This window comes from Coturnix japonica, chromosome 18 (assembly GCF_054131305.1).
Source record: "Coturnix japonica strain WE chromosome 18, WE-NBRP24, whole genome shotgun sequence".
NCBI lineage: Eukaryota > Metazoa > Chordata > Aves > Galliformes > Phasianidae > Coturnix > Coturnix japonica.
In genome coordinates this window covers 2,447,695-2,461,278 of record NC_140680.1, presented here as the reverse complement: position 1 = coordinate 2,461,278, position 13,584 = coordinate 2,447,695, and the positions used below count along the sequence as shown (strand labels likewise).

At 48.7% G+C, this 13,584-nt stretch overlaps 3 protein-coding genes across 14 annotated transcripts in view; 2 read left to right on the top strand and 1 right to left on the bottom strand.

The window, feature by feature from the left end:
* The first annotated feature begins 270 nt into the window (after positions 1-270).
* RNF14 (ring finger protein 14) lies at positions 271-7,105 on the top strand. 10 transcript variants are annotated; one of them, XM_085519121.1, is made up of 8 exons: positions 271-422; positions 1,354-1,497; positions 1,982-2,127; positions 2,450-2,971; positions 3,324-3,552; positions 4,198-4,370; positions 4,884-5,014; positions 5,693-7,105. In XM_085519121.1, the coding sequence occupies exons 4-8, from the start codon at positions 2,522-2,524 to the stop codon at positions 5,742-5,744; spliced, it is 1,035 nt and encodes a 344-aa protein (XP_085375247.1). In that variant the 5' UTR covers positions 271-422; positions 1,354-1,497; positions 1,982-2,127; positions 2,450-2,521; the 3' UTR covers positions 5,745-7,105. The 10 variants fall into 10 exon arrangements, with proteins under 10 accessions (XP_085375247.1, XP_015730974.1, XP_085375243.1 ...); XM_015875488.3 differs by having other exon boundaries at positions 1,335-1,497; positions 5,693-6,914; XM_085519117.1 differs by having other exon boundaries at positions 1,037-1,497; positions 5,693-6,914.
* NDFIP1 (Nedd4 family interacting protein 1) overlaps positions 7,099-13,584 on the top strand; it is a 23,276-nt gene continuing 16,790 nt past the window's right edge. Inside the window, exon 1 of one of the 2 annotated variants that reach the window (XM_085519123.1) lies at positions 7,099-7,754. In XM_085519123.1, the coding sequence (XP_085375249.1) occupies positions 7,504-7,754 (251 nt within the window). In that variant the 5' untranslated portion in view covers positions 7,099-7,503. The remainder of the gene's footprint in view (positions 7,755-13,584) is intronic. The other variant, XM_085519124.1, reaches the window with a different exon arrangement.
* GNPDA1 (glucosamine-6-phosphate deaminase 1) lies at positions 8,302-12,862 on the bottom strand. 2 transcript variants are annotated; one of them, XM_015875490.3, is made up of 6 exons: positions 12,677-12,862; positions 12,483-12,584; positions 11,406-11,588; positions 10,646-10,830; positions 9,835-10,009; positions 8,302-9,600 (listed from the first exon to the last, which is right to left on the bottom strand). In XM_015875490.3, the coding sequence occupies exons 1-6, from the start codon at positions 12,798-12,800 to the stop codon at positions 9,503-9,505; spliced, it is 867 nt and encodes a 288-aa protein (XP_015730976.2). In that variant the 5' UTR covers positions 12,801-12,862; the 3' UTR covers positions 8,302-9,502. The 2 variants fall into 2 exon arrangements, 1 of the variants encoding a protein (XP_015730976.2); XR_014935588.1 differs by lacking the exon at positions 10,646-10,830.

Genomic DNA, 13,584 nt, shown 5'->3' with positions numbered 1-13,584 from the left:
GGTTACGGTGTGTTATTGGGGTGGGAGTGGAGCTGAGCTCCGGCTGCAGCTGTTGGTTCGGGCGGAGCTGATGTCGGGGCAGCACAGCTGCACCTGGCGCTGTTTTGCAGCTGTTGTCGTGGCTCCCGTCCATGCGGGGCAGCTCCTGCCGCCTTCCCCGGCCGCGTGCGCTCAGTGACCGCATGGTGCGGGGCGGTACCGGCCCCGCCGAGGGACCCCGCGTTCCTCCCGGCCGCAGGGGGCGCTGTGGGGACGCGGAGCGGGGCGGGCGGAGCCGGGCGCTCTGCGCTGTCAGCAGCGCGGCGGGGCCGGGCCGGGTCGGGGCCTCCGCCCTCAGCCGCTCCTTCCCGGTCCGTCCTTCCCGTCCGCCGCGGTGCCGGCAGCGCCACGTTCCGCGTCCGCCGGGCCGCCACGAGACTGAGGTAACGGGGGGAGCCGTGCCGGAAGAGCGGGCCGTGCCGTGCCGTACTGTGCTGTGCTGTGCTGTGCCGTGCTGTGCTGTAATGTGCCGAGCCGTACTGTGCCGTACTGTGCCGAGCCGTACTGTGCCGTACTGTGCCGAGCCGTACTGTGCCGTGCCGTGCCGGCTTCGCCGGGACCCGGGTGCTGCGGGCGCCCCGTGCGGCCTCGGCTCCGCCTGGCGCCGTCACTGCGGCCTCGTATCCCGGCCGTGCCGTGCGGAGCGTGTCCGGGCGGCTTCTCTTCCCGGCTGCCTTCGGTTCCGTTCCTGCTCGGTGCGGGCGGTGCCGATCGGACCCGCCCGGGTGCGGCGTGTGTCTGTGCTGAGGGGACTTTGACCCTCCGCTCCGTGCCCGCTCGCTGACAGCGCGCTCCGTGTATTTGTGCGTGCCGCGCTCCGGGCTGGGGACGGATCCGCAGCTGTGCGGGGAATTGCGGCGCCTCCTGCCGGACGCAGCGCGGCTCGGAGCTTCCAGCTGAGACCTGCGGCGCTTCTCTCATCGCTTTATAGAGCGCTGCTCCAGCCGTTCTGTCACTAACTCGGTTCCGTTCTCTTCCGCTCCGTTCTCCCTTCCAGACGCCGTGCCATGTCCCGCTGCCGCTTTCCTTTATCTCTCTGCTGTTCCCGCAGCTGCTCTCGGCCGCTGGGCACCGTTTGCTTTTTGCCTCCTCCACGTTCTGTGGGTGTTCCCCATGGTGTAAATAAAGCTCCCAGCACTTCTCAACTCGGAGACAAAGCCTGACTCTGTCCTATGCTCCCACTGCTTACTTTGGGTCCTGACTCTTCCTGTGGAGGTGTAAAACAGACCCAGACGTGTAGTTGGGATGGGACGCGTTAACTCGGTTGATGCTGTAGAGTGGTGTTAATTCCACAGACCATTTAAATGTCTTCAGAGGACAGAGAAGCTCAGGAGGACGAGCTGTTGGCGCTGGCCAGCATCTACGATGAAGATGAGTTTAAGAGAGCGGAGTCGGCACAGGGAGGAGAGACCAGGATTTGTTTGGAACTGCCCCAGAACTTCAGAGTTGTTGTGAGCGGTGAGTTGTGATGGCTGCTCTTGTCTTTACGTTCACTTTGACCAGGTGATTTTCTGGGGCCTCCCCAGCTGCTCCCATGAGCTGTAGGGATATTTACCTGACGGAGCCATGTGGGACCCCTCCTTGTGTCCATCGCTGGGGTTGGTGTCGGGGAGGGCACTCAGCCTTTTGGATGCAGCCTCTCCATAGAGCTTCAAAGTCAGAGCTCAGTCATGGTGTTTCTTTGGGGTAATCAAGTCAATATATTTATTATTCCCCTGGGGGTGTTTTCCTTGCACTTGGCTCCTGCAGGATCTGCTATTTCACAGCACTGCTGTGTATTGGTTTAACCCCATACAACCTCATGGCACTTTACTGCACCATTATTTGGTGTTGAATGAATCACTTTAAACTGAGAAGTCTATCAAACATACAGAGGGGTCGCGTGTGCCGTCCTTTGGTTCTCACCTCTTTGTGATGTCTCACCCTGTCTCCATTGGCTCAGGCATTTCTGCAGAGAGTCCGCAGAGCTTTGAATACACCGTTCACTTTCTGCCTCCACTCGTGCTGAATTTTGAGCTCCCACCAGACTACCCGTCATCCTCCCCGCCTGCCTTCACTCTCAGCAGCAAATGGCTCTCCCCAGCACAGGTTTGCAGATCAGTTCTAACATTATAGCAGAGCTTTTGTGGTCATGAGTGTATAATTAACACCATTAGCTGTGGTGGATGTCAGTATAGTAGATGCAGTTATGATGTACGTGGTGACGTCTCTTTTTCTTGGCTCTTTTGTTTCCTACCTGTTCTTACTTGGTTACCCTTCTGACAGTTCAGTGTGTGCCTTACGAGGCGCTATTTCTATGTCTTTTATGTATTACCCATCAGTTCCACAATTTGAGGTGTAGGTTTGCACCATGGGAGCTGTCACGAGTCCCCAGGACTCACTGAAGTCTGCACTGGTTTCTCTTTCCCAGCTCAGCGCTCTTTGTGAGCATTTAGACAACTTATGGGAAGAAAACCGAGGCTGTGTGGTCCTGTTCGCCTGGATGCAGTTTCTGAAGGAAGAAACGTTGAATTACCTGAATATTTCATCCCCATACGAGCTCAAAATGCGCCAACAAGGGAGTACATGGGGCAGGACGCCTTCGGTGCCTCAGGATGCCAAGGACTGTGTTGGTGCAGTGGGCTGTGCTGCGGCTGAAGAAGGAATTGATAAGAGAGCTGTACAGGACGTGGAATCTTTGTCCAGCCTGATTCGGGAGATCCTGGACTTTGATCAGGCTCAGAGAAGGAAGTGCTTTAACAGTAAGATGTACATGTGCAATATTTGCTTCTGTGAGAAGCTGGGCAGTGAATGTATGTACTTCACCGAGTGCAGCCATGTGTACTGCAAAGCCTGCCTGAAGGACTACTTTGAAATTCAGATCAGGGATGGGCAGGTCCACTGCCTCAACTGTCCAGAACCCAACTGTTCTTCTGTTGCTACTCCTGGTCAGGTAAGGGCTGTGCTGAACCCAGTCTGGGTTATCATGGCGAATACACACAGGGAAATTCTTTCTCTGAGCCACACAGATTCCTCCAGGTTATAACTGGATTATCAGGTACATATTTTGCCTGCTGGCAAAATGGTGGCACTGAACTGATGTCCTGTTATATTTGGTGCTGCGTGTTTGTTCATCCTGTTATTTAACTGTCATCAAAATAGCATTTCTAGGTGCAGTTTTGTGGCATCACTGGGAGGATACAGAGTGAATTCATGCCAGCTGTACTTCATCTATGTACATTTCTTGTCATAGGTAACAGACTCAGAATTCCAAATGCAGATAATCTTTCCTTGGTCTTTGTTAGGTGAAGGAGTTGGTTGGAGAGCACCTGTTCGCACGCTACGACCGCCTGCTTCTGCAGTCCACCCTGGACCTGATGGCGGATGTTGTGTACTGCCCTCGGCCGGCCTGCCAGACACCCGTCATGCAGGAGCCAGGCTGCACCATGGGCATCTGCTCCTGCTGCAACTATGCTTTCTGTACTGCGTGTAAGATGACTTACCACGGGGTCTCACCATGTAAATTAAGTGAGGGTGAGTCATCGCATGTCGGAAATGGATCGAGAAGCCTCATTATTAATGAGGAATTAGGAGTGGTGTGAAAAAGACTGTAAGTTGGAATTTCAACAAGCAGGCTGGGCAGCATGTGAGCTAAGACAGATTCTTTTGATAGGTCTGTTGCTAAAAACTAAAAGATTCCACTTGTATGGCACTGTACGGATCAGGAAGTCCCTAAACCACTGACTGCCAAATTCAGAGAGGCCACAGCAAGGGAAGAAGCCCTTCATTTAGATGTGCCCTTTGTTACCCTTTCCCACGGATCCACTCCTTTCTGCCATCAGCGTTGCTGTGTGCTCAGCTGCACACTTCACTGGCTGTCCAGCCTTGGAATCACTTGACAAAGCGTTCAGTTTGTGTTCAGAAAAAGATACTGCTGCTTTTCAGTTCAATTTATGTTTTAGACCTATTCTAATTTCATGGAACGTTCTCTTTTAGGATCTAGCGCTGTAAAGCTGTCGAATGAGATGCAGAGACCTTAATATTCATTTCCTTACATATCCTTATGCTTTACTCTTTAATTAGAGATGCTGGTTTCCTGTGAGAATGCTTTATACTGTTGTTAACTCAATTTCTCTCTATAATGCAGTACAAAAGCTATTTCTCTGTTTCACTCTGCAGAGAAATTGATGGATTTGCGCAATGAATATTTAGAAGCTGATGAGGCAACCAAAAGATTGATGGAACAGCGCTATGGCAAACGAGTGATTCAGAAAGCCGTTGAGGAGATAGAGAGCAAACAATGGCTGGAAAAGAACTCCAAGTCTTGCCCTTGCTGTAGTACTCCTATAGAGGTGAGCGTGGTGGGGAAAGGCTGAGGAATCACGGCAGCTCCTAATGGAAACGAATGCAAGAGGTGAAGTCATTCAGTATTTACATCAGCTCAGAGAATTACTCCCAGTTCAACAGTGAAAGTGCAGTTCTAGCAACTGGCAAAGAGATCTTCGCACTTCTGCCTGCAGTATTCAGAAAAGGAGGTTGTAGTTTATAGCTGAGGGATATGAGTGAACGCAGCAGTTGATAGTGTTCAGATTGCACTACGTGTGAATCCCTTTCCATGTGTTTTAGACCTTTTCAGACTGCAGGTGGTAGATAAACAAATAACTTCAGGTAAATAGTAACTTCCAGTGGTGCTGGTGACATAACTGAGTCGCAGCTCTGCAGTTCTAGCTCCTAGTTCTCCCAGCTGTGGAAAAACATCAGCATTGTGATAGATTTGGGATACAGTGCATTTATAAGTGTTGTGTTTCTGGGACCCGAGGCCTGATGTGGAAATACCTCCTTGTTTCTTTTCTTTTCCCTGCCAGAAACTAGATGGCTGTAACAAAATGATGTGTACTGGCTGCATGCAGTACTTCTGCTGGCTTTGTATGGCTTCCTTGTCAAGGGCGGACCCATACAAGCACTTCAATGATCCATCTTCCCCATGCTTTGATCGGTACGTGTTTATGTGTGTTACATTCAGTGCTGTACTGCTCGGGTGTTGGGTTTGGGAGCTGTCAGATACTTATCCCAAAATAGCAGCATTTTCTTCAGAACTGCACAGCTTGCTTTTGGCCATAAATGTGGCTGACAGGATTTTCTCTTGCTCTTGAACCTTGTTTTTCAGCACTTCTTCCTCTCCCAACAATTTATTCACCCCATTTTCCTCTATTTTTATTTTCCCTTGGGTCTTCTGCTATTCTTGGAGTTGAACTTTTACCTCTCTTGACAAAGATGAACTGTTTTACAAGGAAAACCCGTTTTCTTTCATTTTGTTCCCCCTGTTCTGTTGCAGTAGTTTGCCCAGCTCTGTCCCGTCAGGTAAAGCTGTTGGGCGCAGGCAGGCTTGGCTGCTGATTATATGCTGTTGAAGACCAAGCAGGAATTGCAGCACGCTGGGTAACTTCTACTGTGGTTTGGATTTATATGCTCAAAGATTTCTTGATGCTTTGTGTCTGTAAGGCGTTGTAAGACTCTGCTGTGAAATGCTGCACCAATGCAAAGGAGCTTCTTTTAGCTGACCTTGAGAGCTGCAGCACGAGTGTCCCGTGATAAAAAATATGAGACCTGCTCTTGCTTATTTTTTTTTTAACTTTATTTTCTATTCTGACGCAAATTTCTGACTGTCTTGCAGATTGTTTCATGCTATGCAAATTGATGGTGAGTTCTGGGAAGGCGGAAACTAGTAACTTTCCCTAGCAACAAATGCTGAAGAAACCAGAGGCAGATGCTTTCCTTTTCTTGTCAAAGCTGTTTGATTGTCAGTGTTCTGGTGCCATAGAAGAACAACACTACTTTGCACTGCAGGATTCTTGCACAACCCTTCTTTTGCCAGAACCAAAGGAGACCATTTTACCCACCCTGTGGTCAAGAATCCTGTTGAAAGTCCTGATAGTAATATCCAGTGATAAAGAGAAGTGCAGCCACCAAGAAGTTAGAAAATAATGGAAAGTCTGTACCAAGAGGTGCCCCTCTTACAGCTCCCAAAGCACAGAAATGGTTTTGGAGTGTCCTTCTAAGGAGGTTTACCTTTCAGGGATAGTTCCCACTGTGGTGTTGGGGCAGTTTTATTGCAGGTGCACTGCTCATTCTGGAGCTGTTTGGTTACACTGCTTGGAAAGGGAAAGCGTTCTGAAGCAGCACAGGGCTGTATTCAGGCACTGAGCCCATTGCCTCTATTGCATTTCCTGGCCTGTTTCTTTGGAAGCAGCTCATTGCTCTGTCTCTGACAATGGCAGTGAAGGTGACGATCCCTCACACCTCCTTTTATTGGCTGTAGTGACCGTGTTCCTCACTGAACACACTGGCAGAAATTGACTGACAACTATTTCTTGAATTGCTGTCACCTTGCTGACTGAGTGGTGCTGTTCTGTGCCTTGCTGCCAGTCCCTGCTTTGAGTGCCAAAGCAATGATCTGAGTCTGGCCAGTGAGAGGATGAAAATAACATCAAATACTGAAACAATTTTCTATGGATACCCAGTCTGGATTAATGGTGACTTGTAGTATATGAAGGAATTCATGTTTCTTTCTCACCAGACGTTAACTTGTTTACAAAATCTGGTGAGGAATTGGATTAGTTGATGCCTTATTTCTGCTGTTCTTGCCCTCTAAGAAACATTGTTTCCCCTAAAAGTTCAATGAGCTGTTTTGGGAACACGGAGGTAATTGCTGGGGAGAAACACTAGTTTATTTTATTCTTTTCACTTACAGAATGATCTAAAAATGTCTTTTGGAATTCCAGCTCTGTGTAAAACAAACCGCAGGGTCGGGATGGATAGCTCAGGAGCTTGAAACCTGTTCAGAAAGTCAGTTTTGATTGGTAGTAAATAAATTTTAGTTAAATACCTGGCCAAAATGAGTGTTGATTTAGTTCCTTTTGCAGAGGAGAGAAGTCTCTTAGAATTGGCAGCAATTAAAATAGTAAGGGTGGATCTCCTGCCTTGGTTTAGGCTATAGGATGGTGTGTGGAGAAGGTTTACGTTGTGTACGGTTTACTTGTATTTCTTGCACCTTTCACATGCACTAAATTCACTTTAAGACAGCAAATATAGTTGTCTTCCTGTTTGTCTTCATTATGGCACTCATATCAAAGCAGAGGTTGGTCTGCGGTACAGCTCTGCTGTGGTGCTGGGCACTGGTGCTCTTACACTGCAGGGCTGAGTCACACTCACACAGCCTCTTGAGTTCAGAACTTTCATATGAGGTTGATGCAAGGGGTATCCTGATAGAAGTTTGCACGTTTATGTAAGCTAAGTGCCCTCAGGGCAAAGTTACCTTGGTTTTTTTGTGGGACATCCAGCCTGTAAGTGATATATGTGAGGGCAGTCATAAAGCTACCATGGAAACAACACAGTGGCCACAGTAGTTTGTACTCTGCCCCAATTGTTTGACAACCTGAACTCTGTGACCATAAAACTGCTTTTGGAAAGCACCTTCTTCCTGCTATGCAGTGTATGTGGATGGCCAAGGAGTGCTTGGCCCAGGTGAAGTGTGTGCCTACCATTCTTCTGCCTGGAGGCAACGCTGCTGGATCTCAGGTGTATGGAAGTAGTGCAGGCCCATTCTCCAAGGACAGAGGTGCAAAGCAGTGGCCATCGTGCCCCTGGCTGCTGGGCACTCAGCAGCCCTTGGCTGGAGCTCCTGTACTTAACAGTGAGACAGAGGACAACGGACTGTCTCCAGAACAGATGAGCAGGTGAGTGTGCTCACAGGACAAACAGCTGGGCGTGCAGAGGCAGAACAGCTCAAACTTCATCCTGTCTTCATCAAACAGGGCAAGGCAAGCAACTCTGCTAACACAGCAGTTTTTTCCTTGATGGATAACTTTTACTCTCTCAAAATGATACCTGCTCATTCCTTTCGTTTTTGTGCACACACAGAATGACTCTGTGCTCAATTGCAGACATTTTATAGCATTGGTACAGAGATGAAACCTCCTTTTTCCTTTAGAAATTCCCACTCTTCCTCCCCTGCCAAAGGAGACAGCCACTGCCTGGCAGGCTAGTTGTATGGAATGCCTACCAGCAGATACTGGCCAAGGAATTGGGCCCTTAAGGTATGGAGCCAAAGCAGCTACTTCTCCCACTGCTTTCAGTTCTTGGCCTTCAGAATAACACACCTTTCTTAGGCTTTGAAGCTTTTGTTGATGCTACTCAAGTATGCCATTACAGCTACCATTCAGACACATAAATTGTTCCATGTTTCACTAGCACAGAGAAATCAAGCAGCTTGTAAAGTCAAAGTGATAGAGAAAAATAACACTTTTACTGTAGAAAGTTACAGATTAATGGCTCACAAAGTTCTTGGACAAAGACAACACATACTTCCCAGTTTGGCTTGCATTGATCTTACCATAGAAGGACCAAGTGCCCGCCTCTATGGGGCTTTGTAATTAAGCACATGCTGAGCTCAGTGAACTATGTTTCCTTTGAGGATTATCTGACATTTCCTGGAAGCACAGGAAATGGAGAGAGAGAACGTGCTGCTTCAGGCTCTGCCCCAACACAAGTGGCAGAGCATTGAGGAGCGCAAACAGAAGTAATTTATGCTTGATGTGAAGAAATCTACCCTGCCATAGATCATAAAGCACCACTGCATATACAGTTATACCTCGTAACTGAACATATAAGGCCTCTTTTAGAAATGTAGCAACAAATGAATCTGATTTTCTGAGCCAACCATTCACCTGCATTAATGGCACTGCAGCAATGGGAATTGCTGCTTGAGGCATGCCTTCTGCTGGGATCTTCTTACATCTGGCTCCACGCCGGGTTCAGCCAGGGCTGTATGCAGTTTGGTCCTGAAAGCCTCTATCAGATCCAGACTGCACACCTCCGTCTAACTGTCTCCTCTGCCTGGACTGTCCTCAAAGGGAAACTTCTTCATTATACCCAAGGTGAACGTCTTGCTTCAGTTTGTGCCCCACTGTCCCTTATCTCTCCTCCCTGCACACTGCAGTGGAGCGCTTTGTTTCTATTTCTAGATGGCTTACTCATAGTTATGAAGCAGGCTACTGTTAAGTTGTGCTGACACTTCCCCTTCTCTGTGCTGAACAAGAGCCATTCCCATTTTATGTCAGTACAACTTTGGAGTATTTTCCAGAGGGGCAGTGATACACAGATGTGTTTGACAGAATTGCAGAGAATGCATTCCAAAGTGATCACCCGTTGTGTTTTCACATTTGTTTTGGTGCCTTCAGTCCATACAATTATAATTGCTTCTTTGCTTAAAGAACTAATTCTCTACTGGTTTTACCTTCAGAGAAGACGTTGGAAGAGATTTGTGGAACACAGCACAGTGGATCACATCCTCGTTTGGTTAATTAAAGCAGGCGTTTGTTAATTTAAGAACAAAGACAAGATGAATTTCTGCAGGAATTCCCTTTCTTTGCAGCTCGTTTTTAATATAAAAAGATGGCTCAGTGTTACTCTAGACAGTGAGAGATTAATCACTGTAAGGCTTCTTAGACTGGCTTCTTTCTGCTTCTGTCTCCTTCATGCTGTATAAGGGTTCCACGAGCTTGTTATGAACCAGCATTAAACCTGATGTAGCAGGTAAAAAGATGACTTCAGTAGACATAATAAAGCAAAATTTTCATTCACTGGATGCTCACGAAATTAGATATTAGTCAAATCAGTGCTCCTTTGTCCCACAGCCACAGAGATAGATCACAAAGGTCTCTTTTGGGAGTGATTAAACAAGCTTCTAACAAAAATCATGGCTTCTTCTATTCAAAAACCAAGTCCAACCACTGCTTGCCCTGGTCACACACTCACCTTTAAAGTACTTCACTGTCTTAACTTTCAGTTCCAGCGTAGCATCCTCATCGCACACAAACACGGTCTTGGGGTGCTGCTGGAAAGCAGATACTGTCCACATGTGGTTGACACCTTCCTCAATAGCTTTGTACAAAGCAAAGGCTTTGTGAGCTCCCGTGATGAGAATCATCACCTGGACTCCAAGACAAGAAGACAGCAGTTAGAGTCTAGAAGATTTGTTGAGAGCAAAGCTAAACCCAACAATCCCCAATGGGGAGTAAGGTCTGCCATCCGCCCTGGCAAATTGTGTTTGCTTTAGCTACATTTTATTTGTCAATGGAGTCATAGCCTGGAGGCTTATTTCAGTGATTTGGACACTTTGAGCTCTGTTAGGCACCAATAGAGAGACTTAATCACAAATCAAGGTGTAGGTGCAGTTAAAAGCTATTCCATTTGGCTTTTGTGATCTGGTCTAAGATTGAGTCAGCCAGGGATTCTTGCATCTATTTTACCAGATGAGCTCCTTATCCAAAGCTGTTCCCCAAAAGCCTTTCCAGCTCCCTGCAATCACAACTGTACTGCAGGGTTACATAAATGTTAGGGTTAGTAGAGCGAAAAAAAACAAACACAACTGGAAAACAGATCAAGAGCCTTTCTGTAGTGGGACAAGATGCAAGAAAGGAAGATTGTGTTCAGCTGTCTGTGGCAGGAAAAGCATGGGCTGGCTTACACCAGCAGGGTGCATAACTGCTCCAAGATGAGATGACCTTTAGTTACAGTAGCTCTGGAGCAGGGATTCCTGAAATATGTAGTCTGTTGTTTTCCTGACCTCTCTGGCATCCATGACAGTGCCTACGCCAACTGTCAAAGCCATCGTGGGGACTTTGGAGAGGTCACCATCAAAAAACCTGGCATTAGCCAGTATAGTGTCCATAGCCAAGGTCTTCACTCGCGTCCTAGACACCAAACTTGATCCAGGCTCATTGAAGGCAATGTGACCATCAGGGCCAATACCTGTGACAGAGACAGTTTGAGAAGCAGGTCACTGGCTGAAATGGTTTTTGTAGGAAACAGAACCAGCAGCATTCCTGTTACGGGGACATTCAGCGCTCCCAGGAATAGACACAGATCTGAGAAATATGCTTGCAATTTCTCAGTTGAAGCTCAAATTTGCTTCTGGTAAGAATAATATCAAAAGCTCCTTCTGAAGTTAGAGTCTTCTCAGCTGCACTGGGACAACAATAAAGCAAAGCAGACAGCAGAATCTAAAGGCAAACTGGTGGGAAAAGCTTGCTATGACTATGCTATGACATAGTTGGCTATGACTATTTCTAGCAGCTTCTTGTTATCCTAATGATTGCAATGCATTTTGTATTTGATACAATTCAAGCCCTGGCTGGTTCTCCAGCTAATCACCTCCTTGGCAATTCACTTCCTGGATTCAGATATTTAATCTGGGGAATGAGATGTCAGTGTATGGGGTGCCCTTCACTGCACATCTCCTGGACTTATCTGTCATCTCCAGCTAATAAACAAGATAGATGGAGCAAAGACAGTGCTTAGAGACTGCCAGTCCTTCAGGTTTTCACCTCCAACAAAGAGTTCAATTCCTCCAGCTGCTTTGATTTTATCCTCAAATGCATCACACTCTGCCTGGAGATCAGCTGCATTTCCATCCAAAATGTGAACGTTTTCTGCTGAGATATCGACATGCTTGAAGAAGTTGTTCCACATGAAGGAGTGGTAACTTTCCGGATGGTCCCTTGGGAGACCTGTTAACAGAGCACGCACAGACCAGACAGAAAAACATCACCTGTAACGAAGAACACCTACACAGGCTTGCAGTGGCTCTGGCAATAGAGCCTTGTTTTCTCCATCTCTCTTATAGAACTCCCTCAACTTTAAGAAGTTTTGCTTCCTCAAATAAGCAAAATTAAAGCAGTTGTGTCTGCTGGTTGGCGACTCTGCACACAGCAGGGGGACTGAAACTAGATGTCATTGTGATTCTGTTACTCTATGTCCTTGTACTGACACACAGTGGATGCTCCAGGACAGAAGGCACATACTGTGCCTCATCTCTTACTGCCTTTTCAGCCCGCCTCCCAGTTGGCATTAGCAAAACCAAATCAAAACAGCATAGAAATCTGGGAACTAATCTCCTGCACTCAGATTTCTCCTTGAAAGCTACAAACCCACATAACTGCCCATTTCCTGACACTGCTAAATTGCTTACGGAAAAACTTCCTGCTCAGTATAAAGTTATCACTAGCAAATAATTACCCCGCAAGTTTTTCACCTTTGGAGCTCTTGGCCTCCTTCTTTCAAGGAGCCCATTTCATCACAGCCCCGCGAACGAGCTGTCCCTCCGCTGTCTCAGCAGTGCACAGCGGGGCTGCCTGCTGGACTGCTCCACCATCAGGGTGCAAAGGTGCAGCTCACAGCACCCGTTATCTCGGCTCACGGCGATAACGAGGCAGGTCAGCACGGAGATCAGGTAAATACAGGCAGCGCAGTGCTGCTCACACGGCGCCCATGGCCTCCCTCTGGTGATGCACATAGTATCCCACCCTGACGGGCGGCTCCGAACCCACAGAGCACAACGCGGAGCACCCGGCTCCATCCCCAAAACAAACGGGGCACACGCGGCTCCTCCCAGCGCCACTCACCTACGTACTCATCCATGTTGAAGGTTTTCACGTACTTAAAGGACAGGTCCCCATTTCGGTAGTACTCCACCAGCTTTCTGTAGCAGCCCAGCGGTGTGCTGCCTGCGGACACACGGCACGTCGTCAGCCCGGCCCTCACAGCCCCCACAGCCCCTCACAGCCCCCACAGCCCGCCCGATCCCGCCGTCACCCACCTGTGGGCAGCCCCAGCGTGAAGAAGCGGCCGGGGCCGGGCGCGAAGTGTACGATGCGGTTACGGATGTACTTGGCCGCCCACTCGCTCGCCTGAGCGTACGTCTCCTGGATGATGAGCTTCATGGCGGGGCCGGGCGGAGCGCTGCGGTTACGCCGCCATTTTAGCGCCGATCGCGGCCCGCCCCGCGCTGTCAGCGCTCCGCCCGCGCTCCTGAAGGCGGGCCGTGCCGACGCTGCCGTGGTGGCCGTGTTTCCATCAGCCGCAGTTCTCCAGCCAAGCAATGAAGTATTTCTGTGGCTACAGCGCTGGGCAAGGAGCTGAGAGACACGCAGCACAGCCTACAGGCTGCTGCCCACCCCATGGCTCCGAGTGAGGCAGCTGTCCCACTCTTCCTGCTGGTCGGTGTGACACCCATTGGTCCCATGGATACTGGTGGCAATTACAGCCCTGCTGGTTGCAGTAGCACAAGTCAGAGCTGGGTGAAGCTGCAGCACACTGTACTAACAGAGCCCCGGGGCCAGTGTGTCTCTGTGCACTGCAAATAGCCCTCACTCTTGCTTTCACCTCCCGTGCAAGCAGCTTTGGCAGGAGCAGTGCACAAAGACACCAGAGTCAGTCAGCAGCTCCCAGTAAAATAATAATAATTATTAAAAAGAAACATGTTTTGATGGGAGGAAAAAGCCTGCAATAGTGTGAGAGAGGCACATGCATCTGCTGCCACAGCTGCCCTGTCCCATGGATCTGCATGCTCCATGCAGCCTGCTGCTGCTGAGGAATGGCTCCAGGGCTGGGCTATCCGTGTGACTGCCATGCAGGATATTTTTAGGTATGATTATGGATGCATGGTGCTGTTTCTGCATTCTCAGCTCGCTGTTGAAATGTTGAAGAACTTCCTGGTGTCTGAAC

Bases quoted from the DNA above. Each gene is read 5' to 3' on its own strand.
- RNF14 (XM_032447520.2), top strand. From the start codon at position 1,344: ATGTCTTCAGAGGACAGAGAAGCTCAGGAGGACGAGCTGTTGGCGCTG. The intron at 1,498-1,981 runs GTGAGTTGTGAT...CCATTGGCTCAG, and splicing joins CTTCAGAGTTGTTGTGAGCG to GCATTTCTGCAGAGAGTCCG. The intron at 3,553-4,197 runs GTGAGTCATCGC...TTCACTCTGCAG, and splicing joins ACCATGTAAATTAAGTGAGG to AGAAATTGATGGATTTGCGC.
- GNPDA1 (XM_015875490.3), bottom strand. From the start codon at position 12,800: ATGAAGCTCATCATCCAGGAGACGTACGCTCAGGCGAGCGAGTGGGCG. The intron at 11,589-12,482 runs GTGAGTGGCGCT...CTCTGTTAACAG, and splicing joins CAACATGGATGAGTACGTAG to GTCTCCCAAGGGACCATCCG. The intron at 10,010-10,645 runs GTCAGGAAAACA...CTTGGAGTCCAG, and splicing joins CTGTCATGGATGCCAGAGAG to GTGATGATTCTCATCACGGG.